This window comes from Lethenteron reissneri, chromosome 51 (assembly GCF_015708825.2).
Source record: "Lethenteron reissneri isolate LAM-NWPU_2019-01 chromosome 51, ASM1570882v1, whole genome shotgun sequence".
NCBI classification, from domain to species: Eukaryota; Metazoa; Chordata; class Hyperoartia; order Petromyzontiformes; family Petromyzontidae; genus Lethenteron; species Lethenteron reissneri.
The window spans coordinates 10,060,993-10,076,384 of NC_083829.1; the positions used below are offsets into that span (position 1 = coordinate 10,060,993).

Below are 15,392 nucleotides of genomic sequence, written 5' to 3' on the forward strand. Positions count from 1 at the left end.
GATATATATGTAGTGGTGATAACTACTCGCTGTTCGCAAGCTGTGAGAGAGCAGTTAGTAAACAAGGTTTTCCCGCTCAATCAAACGGTTAGGGTCAAATGGGGTGAGGTAGGATCCAAACGCCAGATTGGGAAGGACCAATCGGAGGGGTCCACGAGGTGGCCGGGGATTGGACAACCCGGCCACGAACAGGTATAAAAGCCGGAGCGCTGAGAGCTCTTGGCCAGTTCTGCTACACGAAGACCCAAGTCGGCCGAAGACATCTAGGACCCTGGACCAAGCCCTCCAGCCCTCGTCAGGGCTAGGGCTCAGAGTAACCAGTGGTCGGGGAGAGATCCCCTAGGTCCAGCCAGAGGACGCTGGGAGAGCAGGGAGATTAGATAGCCTGCAAGGTCCGGAGGCTGATCCTCCTCAGGGTAACGGGTGAGGGGACCATATACCCCCTTAGTGTGATAGGGGCTGTGTATTAAGATAATCAACAGTGTGTGCCATAAAGAAGTTTAGAAGTCCGTCCTTTACAACACTACAGATATATAGAGGAAGTGGTCCCAGTGAGTAGGATACACTAGCTCGGAGGCTATACCTCCCCAGGGTATCGGGTGGAGGGGCCGATACCCCTTCGTGCTAGCGACCTCGCGTTATAGTCGTTACTGTTAAATAAACGCGTTGCCTCCAGCAGAAGACTGCGTCTCCATCATTACCACTGCAAATGTAATTGGCCCGAGGGTTGCGTCCATCCGACGTGATGGAGCGATGAAAGCAACGGACATTAATTGAACGAGGCGCGCTTAACGACGGCATCGTCGCTGAGCCTCCGCACGCGTGCACAGTGCGGCGATGACATTTGAGACGCACGAAACGATAAATGGCATGAGCCGTTAAAAATGTGTTAAAAGATGCTGAAAAGAGATTTATGAAAGACAGCTTCATCAGCTGGCGTGGGGGTTTGCCGGGCGCGTTGTTAGAAAGCGGGAGACGGTGGCGGATTGGGGGAGGCCTTCATCCAGCAGTGGATCGACCGCGGTCAATGCCGACACGCAGATCTCCTGCGCGTTCAGCGGAGACAATTTGCATATCGAGGATGCGACCCCCCCCACCCCCCCGACATTATCCCCGTGTCTTCCCCCCCATCACCCCGTCGGCCCGGCTCCCCGCGGGGACCGCCTCGCTTACACACTGTGCTTCGGGAGTTGTATTACAAAGGCGAATATTAAGAAATTGAATTATTGAATGTAATTATGGCTAATTGGCTTCACCATCAACTATCAAAACACGCCGCTTGATGCTCGGTGCAGCGTAATGGATGATTACATCTTGCCATCCTCTCGCGAACTAGGTATGTATATTTTTTTGCGTGCGTTTGTGTTGTACGCCGTTGATGCCTGCCAGCCTGTGTCGTTGTTGCGCACTTTGGTTTTTTAAGTTTCCCAGAGCGGAGTTGTGAGTGCGAACAAACGACGCACGTGTGGCTTGTGTACGCAGCCTGGCAGCGGAATTGTGTCTAATTGGGCTCATCTCCTCGTGGTTTATCGGAAATCTATCCATGCATCCCGCGAGGATTAGTGTTCATGTGTTGTCGACCGACGGATTGATTTGGGAAAAGCAAATCAGACAATTTGGACTGGATATAAAAATAAGGGTCCGATTTTTTTTCTTTGTCGGATTTTATCTGAGAAATGTGTTGTCACGTGACATCACAGCAAGTGACATCACACTTTCTTGGTTCTTTCGGTAAAGTCACGTAGAAGGGAAGTAATAAAATAATAAAAATAAAACATAATAAAACAATTCTCACGACGTTTCGGCCACAACGCAAGCAGCCAACGTTGTGGCCGAAACGTCGTGAGAATTGTTTTATTATGTTTTATTTTTATTATTTGATTACTTCCCTTCTACGTGACTTTACCGAAAGAACCAAGAAGATGAATCCCTGCAGTCACGAAAGCTTTAAATTGACATCACACCGCGGTGTGGCCATCTGTGCCTTTCCTGACGAAAGTATCCGCTACGTGACCTCACCACCACGTGACCTCACCGCCACATGACCTCACCGTGACCTCACCGCCACATGGCCTCACCGTGACCTCACTGTGACCTCACCGTGGCCTTACTGTGACCTCACCGGGACGACACCGTGACCTCACAGCCACATGACCTCACTGTGACCTCACCGTAACCTCACCGCCACGTGACTTTATCGCTGATGCAGGGTGTAGCTTTTTGTTACATTTTTGTTACATGAAAAAGAGATTAGTATTAAAATGATTGCGTCACTCACTTAGGTTTATGATAAATAGCATTTAAATGTATTGCATAAACAGTGTAAGTTTCTTAATGGTTATGAATTTAAATCCGAAATCTTTCGTTCATGTAATTGGACCAACAAATCAAAGCGTCCAATATTCAACGAAATTAAATCCAATGCTCACTCACCTGTATGTTTACCTGCCAGTGCACAAACTCAGTAGAGGGGTGGCAATTAAACCTTCCACCTACCTCCTATCCCTCGTGACCTTGTGAATTGTTTAACGTTGTCGTGAATGTACCAGCCACGAGTGGCTGCCAGCATTACGTGAACCAATGACATGCAACAGGTTTTGAAACCAAAATCATTGATTCTTACGCATGTATGTATGTACGTACGTATCGCGAGATTAAGAATCGATTTCAATCGATGAATCGATGCACCGTCAGTCCTGACGTTACCCAGCGGCGCAGCGTTCGCCGTTTGTTGCCGAGGTTCGTGGTGCGAATTCGACGGGCCGCCCCAGTTAATACTGCCGGTGTATTGGCACTGTCTGCTTCACAAGTAGGACGTCACAGATTCCAGTGAGGCCATCGTGTTGTAGGCGTCATGGCTCCAATCTTTTTTTTCTCTCCAAAATTTGAAAATCGCCTGCAAATGACTCGGCGGGACTTCTTACACATGGAGCGGTGGCCACTGGGATTAAACGACTCGCGATTTGAATCTGCTGCCCTCACCCCCCGAGTCCATCGCCGGAGTCGCGTGGGGGTGGGGGCGGTGAATTCTTACTATCTTGCAACAGATCCTACCCGTCCACCCAACAGCCACGCACCGATTCGACTCGCCTGTTAAACTGGAGGCGCTGGCCACGTGTGGTGTGCGTGCATTTGCTCGTGTTTCTCTACACGTTGTGACGGATGGGTTCACGTGTGGCCATTGGTGGCCGCTTACATTCGCCCCAACGTTCAGAGAACGATCAACGCTAAGAATCGAATCGTTGACAGGTGAGATGTTAGCTACCTCGCCTGGTATGCAGGAAGTCGTGGGTCCGATCCCGACGCCTGCATATTTGGAGTTTGCGTGTCTCTCTCCCCGTGGTCGCGTGGATTTGTCTCCGTGTATTCCGGTTTCCCCTCCACATTTAGAATAAACGTGCATTTAGAGTATTTGGCCGCTTTAAATTTCCACACGATGATAACCCACTTCATTGAGCTCTCATTTGTGGCCAGATCGCATCTGTAAAAGAGCTACATAGTTCAGTGGTCCTTACTTGGTAATATAAAAATAGTTTAGTTTATAGTTGAGTTCAGACAAGTCGCTCATGGCAATCGATCGCCTGCCAGGTGCCTGATTAATCATCACAGTGGTCGTGGGGAGCTTGCCGTGCTGTTATGGTTATATCGCAATGGACTTGTGATCCAGACGTCGGCAGTTCGATCTCCCGGCAAGGCATTTGACTCTACGGTGCTCCTGGCCACCGGGCGGCTCATGACATTGGCAGGTCGCGTACGCTGGGGTCAAGTGGGGTCAAGTGTGCGTACCCTCGAGCGCCTCTTCCAAGACGTCAACGTGCAGTCTCGAGGGTGCTCTCCGGAGCTCCCTCGAGCGGAGGCCCTCCCACTAGCAGCGAAGAAATTGCAGGGGCTGCGCCTTCGCCGCGGCCAATACAAGTGGGGGGGGGGGGGGGGGGATGGGGGGGGAGGCTTCGATGCCGTAGGCGACGGGAAAACGGGCCGCTTTATTTTTCATTTGCGTCAAGTTTTTTTTGTTTTGTTTAATAGCAGCGTGAACATGTTTTCGAAATGGGAGTGCGCGGGTCAAGTCGGAGTGGCTCAAGTCGCAGTGACATGACATGCTCTGCAGGAGCTGCAGGGTGGCGGCACTGCTCCCCGCTGACGTGGAGAGCCGCTGTCACATGGGGTGGTCTTCTCTTGCCGGTTCCAGATCCATTGTGCTGAGGCGGCAGGAGGAGGAGGCGGAGGAGAAGCCGCAAGATGCCGTTCAGCTGCGTCTTTTCCAGCCAGAAGGTCTACAGCAAACTGAGCGATGTCACCCTCAAGTACGAGATTGGCCAGCTCATCAAATCGTGAGTCTCTGTCTCTCTCTCTCTGAGATAAAAAAAAAATTTGTGTTAATTTAATCGTGACGCGCTCGCCAACCCAGGAGCGTCGCACGCGTAGAGAAAGCGCGCGTTCCATCTATCACCTGTGCAGTTTGCGCGAGGTCACAAGGAGCAGAGGGCACGCCAAGGCACGAGGGAGAGGCACTTGCTAACAACTCTTGCGGTGAGCGGAGTAACCGACATTCGGTCACGTAGGGGCATTTTCCCCGCGTGCTTTATCCAGGAACGCCGCACCGAGTCTCCGTGTGAGTGAGCGTCAGGAGGGCCCTGCCAAAAGTTTTCCCAATTGAGTAGATTTTTTTGAGCGTTGTTAATGTTTGGCCAATAGCAGTTGCACGGTGTGACAGGGACGTGCGGTCAGGGGAGGCAGGGGAGGCACAGCCTCCTCTGTCATACTCCTATGAAAATAGCTGTTACGAAAAGTAAAAAAATAATAAAATACAAATTTAGATTTTTTTTAATTTTTCTCCCACTGATCTGCGTTATAAATGTCACTTCTGTATGATTCTGATCATTACAGAGAGATAGTAACGGGCACCCGCTTATTGCCCGCGCTACATCCAGTTTCCGAGGGGTTGCGCAATCAGAGGGGAGGCTGAGCTCGTCGCTGCCTCACAGCGGAGCTCTGCAGAAATGACATAACACAGATCAGTGGAGAAAAAAACATCGTATATTTTTTTTACTTAAACGGTTGTGCTTTCGCTAAGTTGTCCCCACCTGAAGAAGGACGCTTGTGTTGCGCCCGAAACGTCGTGATTTAATTTCTTTCAGTTTTTTTACCTACGTGACTTTACCAAAAAAATCTTAGAGTATCGTAATTTTTATTTTATTATTTTTGACTTTTCGCAACAGCTATTTTCGCTGGAGTATGACAGGTGAGGCTGTGCCTATACCTACGTCCCCTGACCGCACGTCCCTGTACTGTGTGTGTGCGCGTTTGTCTCGGCGATGGGAGGAAAGCGCAGAACTCACACGACACCCATGCACAGGGGTGGGCAACCCGTGGCTCCACAGCTGCACGTGGCTCTGCAAGGAGCCTCTCCGCGCTGTTATTTATTCAGGATCGTCAAAGCCGCACCTCTCGTATTCACCACAGCGCGTTGCGGCTCTTAAAATATTGAGTTTGTTTCTTCTTGGTTCTTTCGGTAAAGTCACGTAGAAGGGAAATAATAAAATAATAAAAATAAAACATAATAAAATAATTCTCACGACGTTTCGGCCACAACGCAAGCAGCCGTCCTCAGGTGAAGAACAGGTCTGTCGGAAAGACAGCGTCTGAATGATGAGAGACCTGTTCTTCACCTGAGGACGGCTGCTTGCGTTGTGGCCGAAACGTCGTGAGAATTGTATTTTATTATGTTTTATTTTTATTATTTTATTACTTCCCTTCTACGTGACTTTACCGAAAGAACCAACAAGATGAATCCCTGCAGTCACGAAAGCTTTAAATCGAAATTTATTGAGTTTTTCTTTTAGTTTTGACCGAATTCCACGCCACCCCACCGCAAAATTAACGACTCCTCTTGCCATGTCGGTTTGCCGACCGCCGATGCCCATGCGGACCAGGGGGGGGGGGGGGGAGAACTCAGAAACTCCGCACAGAACGGCGCCCCAATTTGGAGACCGGAGCCAGGAGGTTGTGATGGGCACGCGCGGGGAAGCAGCGTGCAGCGGTGTGGAGGGAATTCGTAGGTGGCTCCCCTCTCAAGAGGCCTGCGACCGAGGCGGATAGACGCACGAAGCCACAACGGTGGCGACGCGATTGTAAAAAGGTTCCTCGCGTTGGCCGGGTGGTTTTCTTCCTTTACATTCTGAGACCTCCTTTGCCAGTAGCAAGATATAGTCATAGGTTTTTACCCTTTTATCTGGCACAAAAACTGACACCTTTATACAAGGGATCATGTTTGCAATAACCACAACACAAGCAGTCAAAATGCAAAGGAGGTCTCGTAATGTAAATGCTTACCCCGTGCTCTCAATACTTTGATAGTTCGCTGTTTTTGAGTTGTACGCCTTTTGGCGTCATCTGGTCCAACACCAGTGGAGACTAGGCTCTAAGAAAAGCCGTCTCGGGTGTGGACCAATCAATTTCAAGGACAGTGCATATCATTATCAGAGTTGTCTAATTTTGACTGCTTGTGTTGTGGTTATTGCAAACATGATCCCTTGTATAAAGGTGCCAGTTTTGGTGCCAGATAAAAGGGTAAAAACCTATTACTATAGTTGTATTCATATTCTCAGGTTTTTTCGGTAAAGTCACGTAGGTAAAAAATTAAAATTACTTGATACAGCTATCGTGCTGTGACGGTTCCACCTGAAGATGGAAGCTTGTGTTGCCTCCGAAACGTCGTGATTTTTATTTTATTTTACTTGTATTAATTTTAAATTGTTTACCTACGTGACTTTACCGAAAAAACCTAAGAATATGAATCCTTGCAGTCACGAAAGCTTCACATCTAGTTTTCTTCATCTTCGTGGCGACGCTTCGCGACCGAACAACAACGAGGTCGTGGGGCTTGGCAGCAGTGGTCGTGACCACGGTGAGCTACCGACCAAGCGACGTTGGCGGGGAAGGTTTGTTACGTGGTGGGGCTTGGGCGAGGGTGGTGAGAGGGAGAGAGGGGGAGGTGTGTTGGGAGAGAGTCGGAATCAGAATCGTTAATTTTAGACTTCAGGAGGAATCCGATGAGCAGTGAAGCTCTTTAATCGCACATGTCCAGTAGGGGCGGGTCAGCGAGTTGCAGCAGCCAAACAATTAAAAAACAAACACGATCAGTGTGCAAAATACAGGGAAAGCTAAGTCACTGAATATGAATAAATGATAAGTACATTCATTATATACATATGTTCCATCTGATCAAGATTGGGCAAGGCGGCAAAAGCGACGACAAAACGAGTCCCAGACCACGCCGAGATGACCACACAGCAGTCGTCACTCAATCAGAGAGTGGAGTGGGGGGGGGCGTGTGAAGGAAGTTGCTTTCATATCCTTCGGCGCGGTCATTAAGAGATGATTTGCAATCACTTGCTTAGTCTCTCCGGTCATTTGTTTCTAACGGTGCGCCCATGCATGTGTTTGTATTTATTTATTTATTCCGTGCCCCCACCCCTCCTCTCCTCTCCTGTTCGTATACTCGACTCATGTCCACGCATTTGCTTGAACGCCACCGCGTGTGCTCATCAAACTGCGCACGCATTTAGCCGCTATCCTCGTCGCAATCGGTGACGGGAGATGTTAACTCCCTCGCCTGGTGTGCAGGAGGTCGTGGGTTCGATCCCGAGCCTGACAATGCCTGCTGTATATTTGGGAGTTTTCGTGTCTCTCTCTCTCTCTCTCGTCATCATCACGGTGGCTGGGAGATGTTAACTCCCTCGCCTGGTGTACAGGAGGTCGTGGGTTCGATCCCGAGCCTGACAATGCCTGCTGTATATTTGGGAGTTTTCGTGTCTCTCTCTCTCTCGTCATCATCACGGTGGCTGGGAGATGTTAACTCCCTCGCCTGGTGTGCAGGAGGTCGTGGGTTCGATCCCGAACCTGACGCCTGCTGCTGTATATTTGGGAGTTTGCGTGTCTCTCTCTCTCTCTCATCATCATCAAGGTGGCGATGAGATGTTAACTCCCTCGCCTGGTGTGCAGGAGGTCGTGGGTTCGATCCCGAGCCTGACGATGCCTGCTGTATATTTGGGAGTTTTCGTGTCTCTCTCTCGTTATCATCACGGTGGCTTGGAGATGTTAACTCCCTCGCCTGATATACAGGAGGTCGTGGGTTCAATCCCCACCCTGACAATGCCTGCTGTATATTTGGGAGTTTTCGTGTCTCTCTCTCTCTCGTCATCATCACGGTGGCTGGGAGATGTTAACTCACTCGCCTGGTGTACAGGAGATCGTGGGTTCGATCCCCACCCTGACGATGCCTGCTGCTGTGTATTTGGAGTTTGCGTGTCTCTCCCGTGGTCGCGTGGTGTTTTTCTCCGGGCACCACCGCTGGGCCCGGTCACCGCCCCAAATATGTCTCTCTTTCTCAAAACATCGAGTCACCAACAAGGAACACGTGATGCATTCAGCATGACAGAGCAGCAGACAGCATGGAAGAACAAGCCATGGATTAATTGATTTCATGCGTGGCTCTCATAAAAAGAAGCCAATTCCAAGACGAATTCATAATCCGCTGCTTATTACAAGCACCCGCGCTCGTAGACTCACAAACACTTTTGCGGCATGCTCAGGCAAAGGCAATTACTTCGGTGAAAAGGGAATTACGAATTCCGTTCATGGGGATTCATAAAAGTGCCTCTCAATGAGTCCCCCGGCTTACAGATTGGGCGTCGTCATGCAATGACATTCCGTTATTTCGTTGCTGGAATGATGAACGCGACGGCTGTTTCCATCTCGTCATTACAATGTGCGAGTTATAATACAATAATAAAAATGAAACATAATAAAATAATCATCACGACGTTTCGGCCACAACGCAAGCAGCCGTCTCCCCGACAGACCTGGTCTTCACCTGAGGACGGCTGCTTGCGTTGTGGCCGAAACGTCGTGAGAATTATTTTATTATGTTTTATTTTTATTATTTTATTATTTCCCTTCTACGTGATTTTACCGCAAGAACCAAGAAGATGAATCCCTGCAGTCACGAAAGCTTTAAATCGAAATTTAAATGAGCGAGTTGTGTGCCTATGTACGTCTCTCTCTCTATGTGTCTCTGTGATATCTGTCTCTGCTTATATGTCTGTCTATATGTCTCTTGTTCTGTGTTTTATCTCTCTCTCAAATTTAGCATTCTCAGGAAGAACGTAATCAACCAGGTAGGGTGTTGACTGTTATGTTATCCAACTCTCTGTTGTATCACATTACATTTCTAAGTATACTAGATTTGTGTTTCTATTTCATTTATACCTGATGATGATTGCTTGTATTGCAATCGAAACGTCGTATGCGAGTATTTAATTTATTATTTTTTCTTTATACGTGACTTTACCGAAAGAACCAAAGAGTAATTCCTGCAGTCACGAAAGCTCCAAATTAAGTATGAGTTGGGCAAGGTCGTTCTTCTGAAGTGTCTTCCTCCTTACCCTGCTACGATCTGCTCGCAGCGGCGCCGGAGTCAGGATGTCGGAGGCCCTTGCCACTTCTTGTCACGTGGTAACTGTCTAGATTTGAAGCTTTCGTGACTGCAAGGATTCATATTCTTAGGTGTTTTCGGTAAAGTCACGTAGGTAAAAAATAAAAATTATAATTAATAAAATAAAAATAAAATAAAATAAAAATCACGACGTTTCGGAGGCAACACAAGCTTCCGTCTTCAGGTGGAACCGTCACAGCACACTTGCTGTATCAAGTAAATTATTTACTTGATACAGCAAGCGTACTTGATACAGCAAGCGTACTTGATACAGCAAGCGTGCTGTGACGGTTCCACCTGAAGACAGAAGCTTGTGTTGCCTCCGAAACGTCGTGATTTTTTATTTTACTTTTATTAATTTTTATTTTATTTTTTTACCAACGTGACTTTACCGAAAAAAACCTAAGAATATGGTAACTGCCTTTCACATGTATGGATTCCTGCAGTCACGAAAGCTTCAAATCAAAACTGTCTTTCAGTTTTCAGTTTCATTTATTGGGTTTAGCCCTGTGAGCCACGCGGCTCTTGACTCGGATGCAACCGCAACAAACAAAAACATGAACAAGGAAACATCTTAAAGTGACTACGCGCAACAGAAAAATCCAGGAAAAAACAGCAAAGTATTACAGAAAAAGCACCGTACATCAACGCTGTGTGCAAAAATCCCGGTGGGATGCAAATCAAACAATAACAACCATAAGACAATTTCGATTAAAGTTATCAGGCTAAATATATACTACAACAAACAAACATGGCTAAACCAAAACGCTTTCGAAATCACCAAAATGAAGCGATAAAAACAACGTAAGAGCGATCATATTGTTGGTTCTTTCGGTAAAGTCACGTAGAAGGGAAATAATAAAATAATAAAAATATGAAACAATAAAAATTCTCACGACGCTTCGACTTCAACACAAGCAATCATCATCAGGTGTGAAATCCACAGCAAGAAAATTTGGATTTCACACCTGATGATGATTGCTTGTGTTGCAGTCGAAACGTCGTGAGAATTTGTATTGTTTAATATTTTCATTATTTTATTATTTCCCTTTTATGTGACTTTACCGAAAGAACCAAGAATATGAATCCCTGCAGTCACGAAAGTTTTAAATCAAAAATGTAACGGCGATAATTTGCGGGCGCAGCCTCGGCACCAGCCGCCCCGTGCCGCTGGACCGCCGAAGACTTGTGACCAATTAAATAAATACGCCCACGACAGCCGGAGAAGTCATATTCGGTCACGTGCAGGGCAATCCCCTGCCTATTCTTAGTTTTTTTTCGGTAAAGTCACGTAGGTAAAAAATTAAAATTAATAAAAGTAAAATAAAATAAAAAAATCACGACGTTTCGGAGGCAACACAAGCTTCCGTCTTCAGGTGGAACCGTCACAGCACGATAGCTGTATCAAGTGAGAGAAATACCAAGAACACAGTATTTGTATATATACTGGTTGAGGGTGGGAGGAGCCAAGGTAAGCCCTGAATAGTATTTTGTGAGGTTCGGTGCGGCTGAAGCTCGCTGTTACTTTTATTAATTTTCATTTTTTACCTACGTGACTTTACCGAAAAAACCTAAGAATATGAATCTTTGCGGTCACGAAAGCTTCAAATCTATAATTAATCCCCTGCCTGTATTGTGGCAGGGAAATCGGCGGTGGTCGATTTTAAATAATCAAACAGGAACGTTGCCTTTCAGCACACGCTGGCAGCGAAGTTGGCAAAACGTTGTCTCTCTGGGTGGATTATAACTTGGCAACTCCGACGATTGAATCGTAATCTGAATATTTATTAAAACTGTAGGAATCCGATGAGCCACACAGCTCCTTTTCACAAATGTCCAGTAAGGGGCCGGGGTTAGAAAGTTACTGTGATTGATGTGCTGCTTGTGATTGATGATTGATTTGTTTACTCTAATTGATGTGCTGCACAGAAGTCGTACGATAGGAGCTCTGAGCACTACGCTCGATCCCACCCGTAGTTCACTCCCGATTGAAGAAGACTTCTCCCAGCGCCCGCCGCATCAACAAACGGACATGTGGTCGTTTGCAATATTCATCCCGTGAGTGAAAAGAATAAACAGCTCTGCAGCCCCCCCCCCCGCCCCCCGGTTCTTGACGCTCTCACATTAAGTCAGCGGCGAGATGTTAACGACCTCGCCTGGTACGCAGGTGGTTGTGAGTCCGATCCCGACGACCCTGATGCCCTGTGTGTTTTGAAGTCGGCGTGTCCTCTCTCGCCGTGGTCGCGATCGGCTTGGAGACCCGTCGTAGATGCAATCTGCTCACGAATGGACTGGGCCAAACATTCCAATATAGGAGCACTGCGCGTGGACAATTGTTGATAAGTGCCGCTTCTGGCTTGCTTTCATCGCTTGTCTCTGGCTTCCAGCACGCCTCTGTAGCGAAATCTGCGCGGCGCTCATTTTACCGTGGCGTTTTGAAATGCGATTAGCGTGAATGACCGCCGCTGTATAGAAATGGCCCACGTTCTTTTCATGTATATGTTTTATTATCTCTTCAAATGCCTTGGGACGTTGTCAGTGAGCAAGCAGGGCCATGCAAATGAGCGAATGAGTGGCTATCGGCATGGAGGAGGACGCTTGGCGAATTTCACAGTAACCGCCATCAGTGGTGCAAAAACAACACTCGCCGCGGTGCTGAGTTAGAACGACGAGGCAACTGCTGCCGCTTCACTGCAACTCCACTGACTGGGGCCCGGGGATTCGTTCGTGCTGATTACGCTGATACACTCGGTGTTGCATTCGTAAAAGCAACGGACAAAAAAAAACCCACCCCGGTTAGCGTGGGTGCCGTGCCGCCTTATCTTTGAGTGCCTCCATTTGGAAAATGGATCTACAATTGGCCGTGCTTAAGCGGTGCTTTGTTCCCCAGCCCCCCCCCCCCCCCGGCATTTATTGACTGAAGGCAGGATGTGCTTGTTGGTCTTCGTCTCACGTGGTCATGAGCCATCGTTTTGCCGTTTGCGTTTTGAATTGAGTTTCTGCTGCTGCACGAAACAAGAGTCTGAATTCGTCGCTTCGCTTCCTGCGAGGGCCGATTTGCGCTGTGGTCGAGCGATTGTGTCGGCGCTTCGAGTTCAGATCTCGACTGTGGATCGGCCCAGGGGGATGATGATGATATCTCTGAGGGATTGGCCCAGGTGATGATTGGCCCGGGGATTGGCCCAGGCGATGATTGGCTCAGGTGATAATATATCTGAGGGACTGGCCCAGGTGATGATTGGCCCGGGGATAGGCCCAGGCGATGATTTTACCAGGCGATAACGAGCCCAGGCGAAGATGATATCTCGTGAGCGGCGTCGGCCGCTCACGCTGTTCCTCCTCCAGCCGTCATCGTCGTCGTCATAACGCCTCGAAGTTCTGGGTCCTTATACTCTTAGGTTTTGTCGGTAAAGTCACGTAGGTAAATTTTTTTTAATTAATTAAAGTTAAATAAAAATTCACGACGTTTCGGAGGCAACACAAGCTTCCGTCTTTAGGTGGAACCGTCACAGCACAACTACTGTATCAAGTAAAGAGAAATTCTAAGAGACCCGACCTTGTATATATACTGGTTGAGGGGGGGGGAGCCAAGGTAGGCACCTGGATCGGAGTTTTGGATTATTGTTGTGAGGTTGGTGCGGCTGAGGCTGCTGCTAGGACTGAGCCTTTGTTGTGTAGACTGGTTGAACTGGGAGGTGCCAGAGTTGTTAAGGTGCGGCTGCTGCAAATGGGACTGAGCCTTTGTTATGTAGATGGTAGAAACAGAAAAGGAGGTCAGGAAGAAACAGCCCTTTGCAATGTTGCTGGGTGGGTAAAACTTAAAGCAGGAAGCCAGTGTGTGAAAATAATTTTGCTGCTGTACAGCCACCTGCGGTCGTAACGAACGCCACACACACACAACAAAAAAACAATCATTGACGTCTTGGGCGGCCCGCGTGAGCCTCCAATGCAGCCTCCGGCTTGACCACCTGAGCCAGTGATGGAAATTCCGCGTTCACACGGCAGGGGCTGGACACTCCACTGAACAACCACCAATGGACGTCTTCACACAGCGGTAACTCATTTTACCGACCCTCGAGAGTGATGATGGTCCGAGTCCTCTCAAGGCCAGGATTTCAACTCGTCACGAATTCCGACGATGAGTTCGATGTCTTACAACCACAGCGTCACCTGGGCTGGTGACAGGTGCCCTCACGATGGGACTTGCCCCGGCCTATCCATCTATCCATCTACCTCCATCAATGCAGCCCAAGCCTCGTCAAGCCTGGAGCAATCTCCTCCAGCCTGGAGCAAGCTCCTCCAGCCTGGAGCTACACACGAGACTCTGGGTGGGGCGTTTCGCCGTCGAAACTGCAGCTCCCACTCCGTGTTCGTCAATTTCAGTTTCTTCCTCGATTTAAATCCCCATTGAAGACAAACAAAAACAACGCTTTGTTTTCTGTGGCCTATAATTGAGTTGAACCTTGGTTTGGGTGTGCTATGTTTTTTGTTGTTAGTGCGCTGGGCAATAGATATACAATGTCAATTTAACACGTAGGCTTTCGCGACCAATATTATTCATAATAAAGGTTTTTGGGTTAGATCGCGTTATATATAAATGTGTCGTAACCCTCCACCACCCGACACGGCAAAACAGTAAAAAATGTGTCACAAGTCAATTAATTTGTCCTTTGAAAACGTGACACATTTTTTTACTGTTTGGCCGTGTCGGGTGGTGGAGGGTTATGACACATTTATAAATAACGCGATCTGACCCAAAAACCTATATTATGAAGAGATATACAATGTATAGATATAAATACACAATATATATATGCAGTGATTGTTTTCTGTGGTCTTGTGCAGCGTTGTGAGACGCAGTTTTGCATAAACGACGCGAGATAGAAGATGTATTAATGTGAAGACACTTTGCACGCGGCAGACACGTGACAGGTAACACGCGTTTGACGGGGGTTTGTGCGTGCGCGTGTGTAATCTATTTCTTTTTTTCTTTTTTAACCACGTGTAATTACCATTCATTAATTTGTCCACGCTGGGCCAACACGTGCGGAGCTATTGTATCCGGATTAAAATTGAAATTATTTTTTCAATCATCGGCTAAGATGATGCGTGATTGTCACGAACGATGCAACCTCCAGATGGCCCCAAGGCTGCAACAGTTGTAACGCGTGATCAAATGAGGCACTTTAAATTGATAATTGCAACGCGTTCACTTGCAAAAGCCGCGCCGTTTCGACGATTATCCAGTGCAGTGAACGTGATGAAATCTGCCTTGTTTCGCTCCCTAATGCAGAATATAACCACTTTGTCACGCTAATTATGGTAGCGTTCAATCAATGGTCTTTATGTGGCCAGGCTCTTTGGATAAATCACTTTTACGTGCTTCTTTTTAGGCTACAAATCTCAAAGCGCCTCACCGTTCACACAAGCAAAGGAAGTATCGCTCATCTCTGTTGGTGGCGTTGAGACGGAGGTTTGGAAGCTCCACGTTCCTCTGCCGAGCAATCCGTTCTCTTCCGACCACTGTTGATTTTGTTGTTGTAATTTTCATCCAGTTTTGTTGCAATTGTGCTATCGGCGTCACGGCATGAGACGGGAAATCCATTCGGATATCCCACAGGGCAGCGCATTAGAGAATAGCCCACGGAAGTGGATATCAAAGAACTACTTCTGAGATACATTTAAAACGACCGATTGGTTCACACAAGGAAGGGGGCAGTGCTTTCTCGCCCGCTCTGCATATGACTGGCGTGGAAGAGTAGGCCAAACACCCTCGAGTGGGGCTTTCCAGAGCTCCCATCTAGAGGAGGCCCTTCCTGCAGCAGTGTCGTGAGAAAACAGTTGCATGGCTGCGCCTTTATCGTTGATATTATTGCGTAATGGAGAGCGGTGGCAC

General features: G+C 47.8%; 1 protein-coding gene across 1 annotated transcript in view; it reads left to right on the plus strand.

The window, feature by feature from the left end:
• Positions 1 to 4,191: 4,191 nt before the first annotated feature.
• Positions 4,192 to 15,392, plus strand: part of LOC133355583 (caM kinase-like vesicle-associated protein) — a 73,884-nt gene continuing 62,683 nt past the window's right edge. Inside the window, exon 1 of the mRNA XM_061572928.1 lies at positions 4,192 to 4,331. Coding sequence (XP_061428912.1) covers positions 4,240 to 4,331 — 92 coding nt within the window. The 5' untranslated portion in view covers positions 4,192 to 4,239. The remainder of the gene's footprint in view (positions 4,332 to 15,392) is intronic.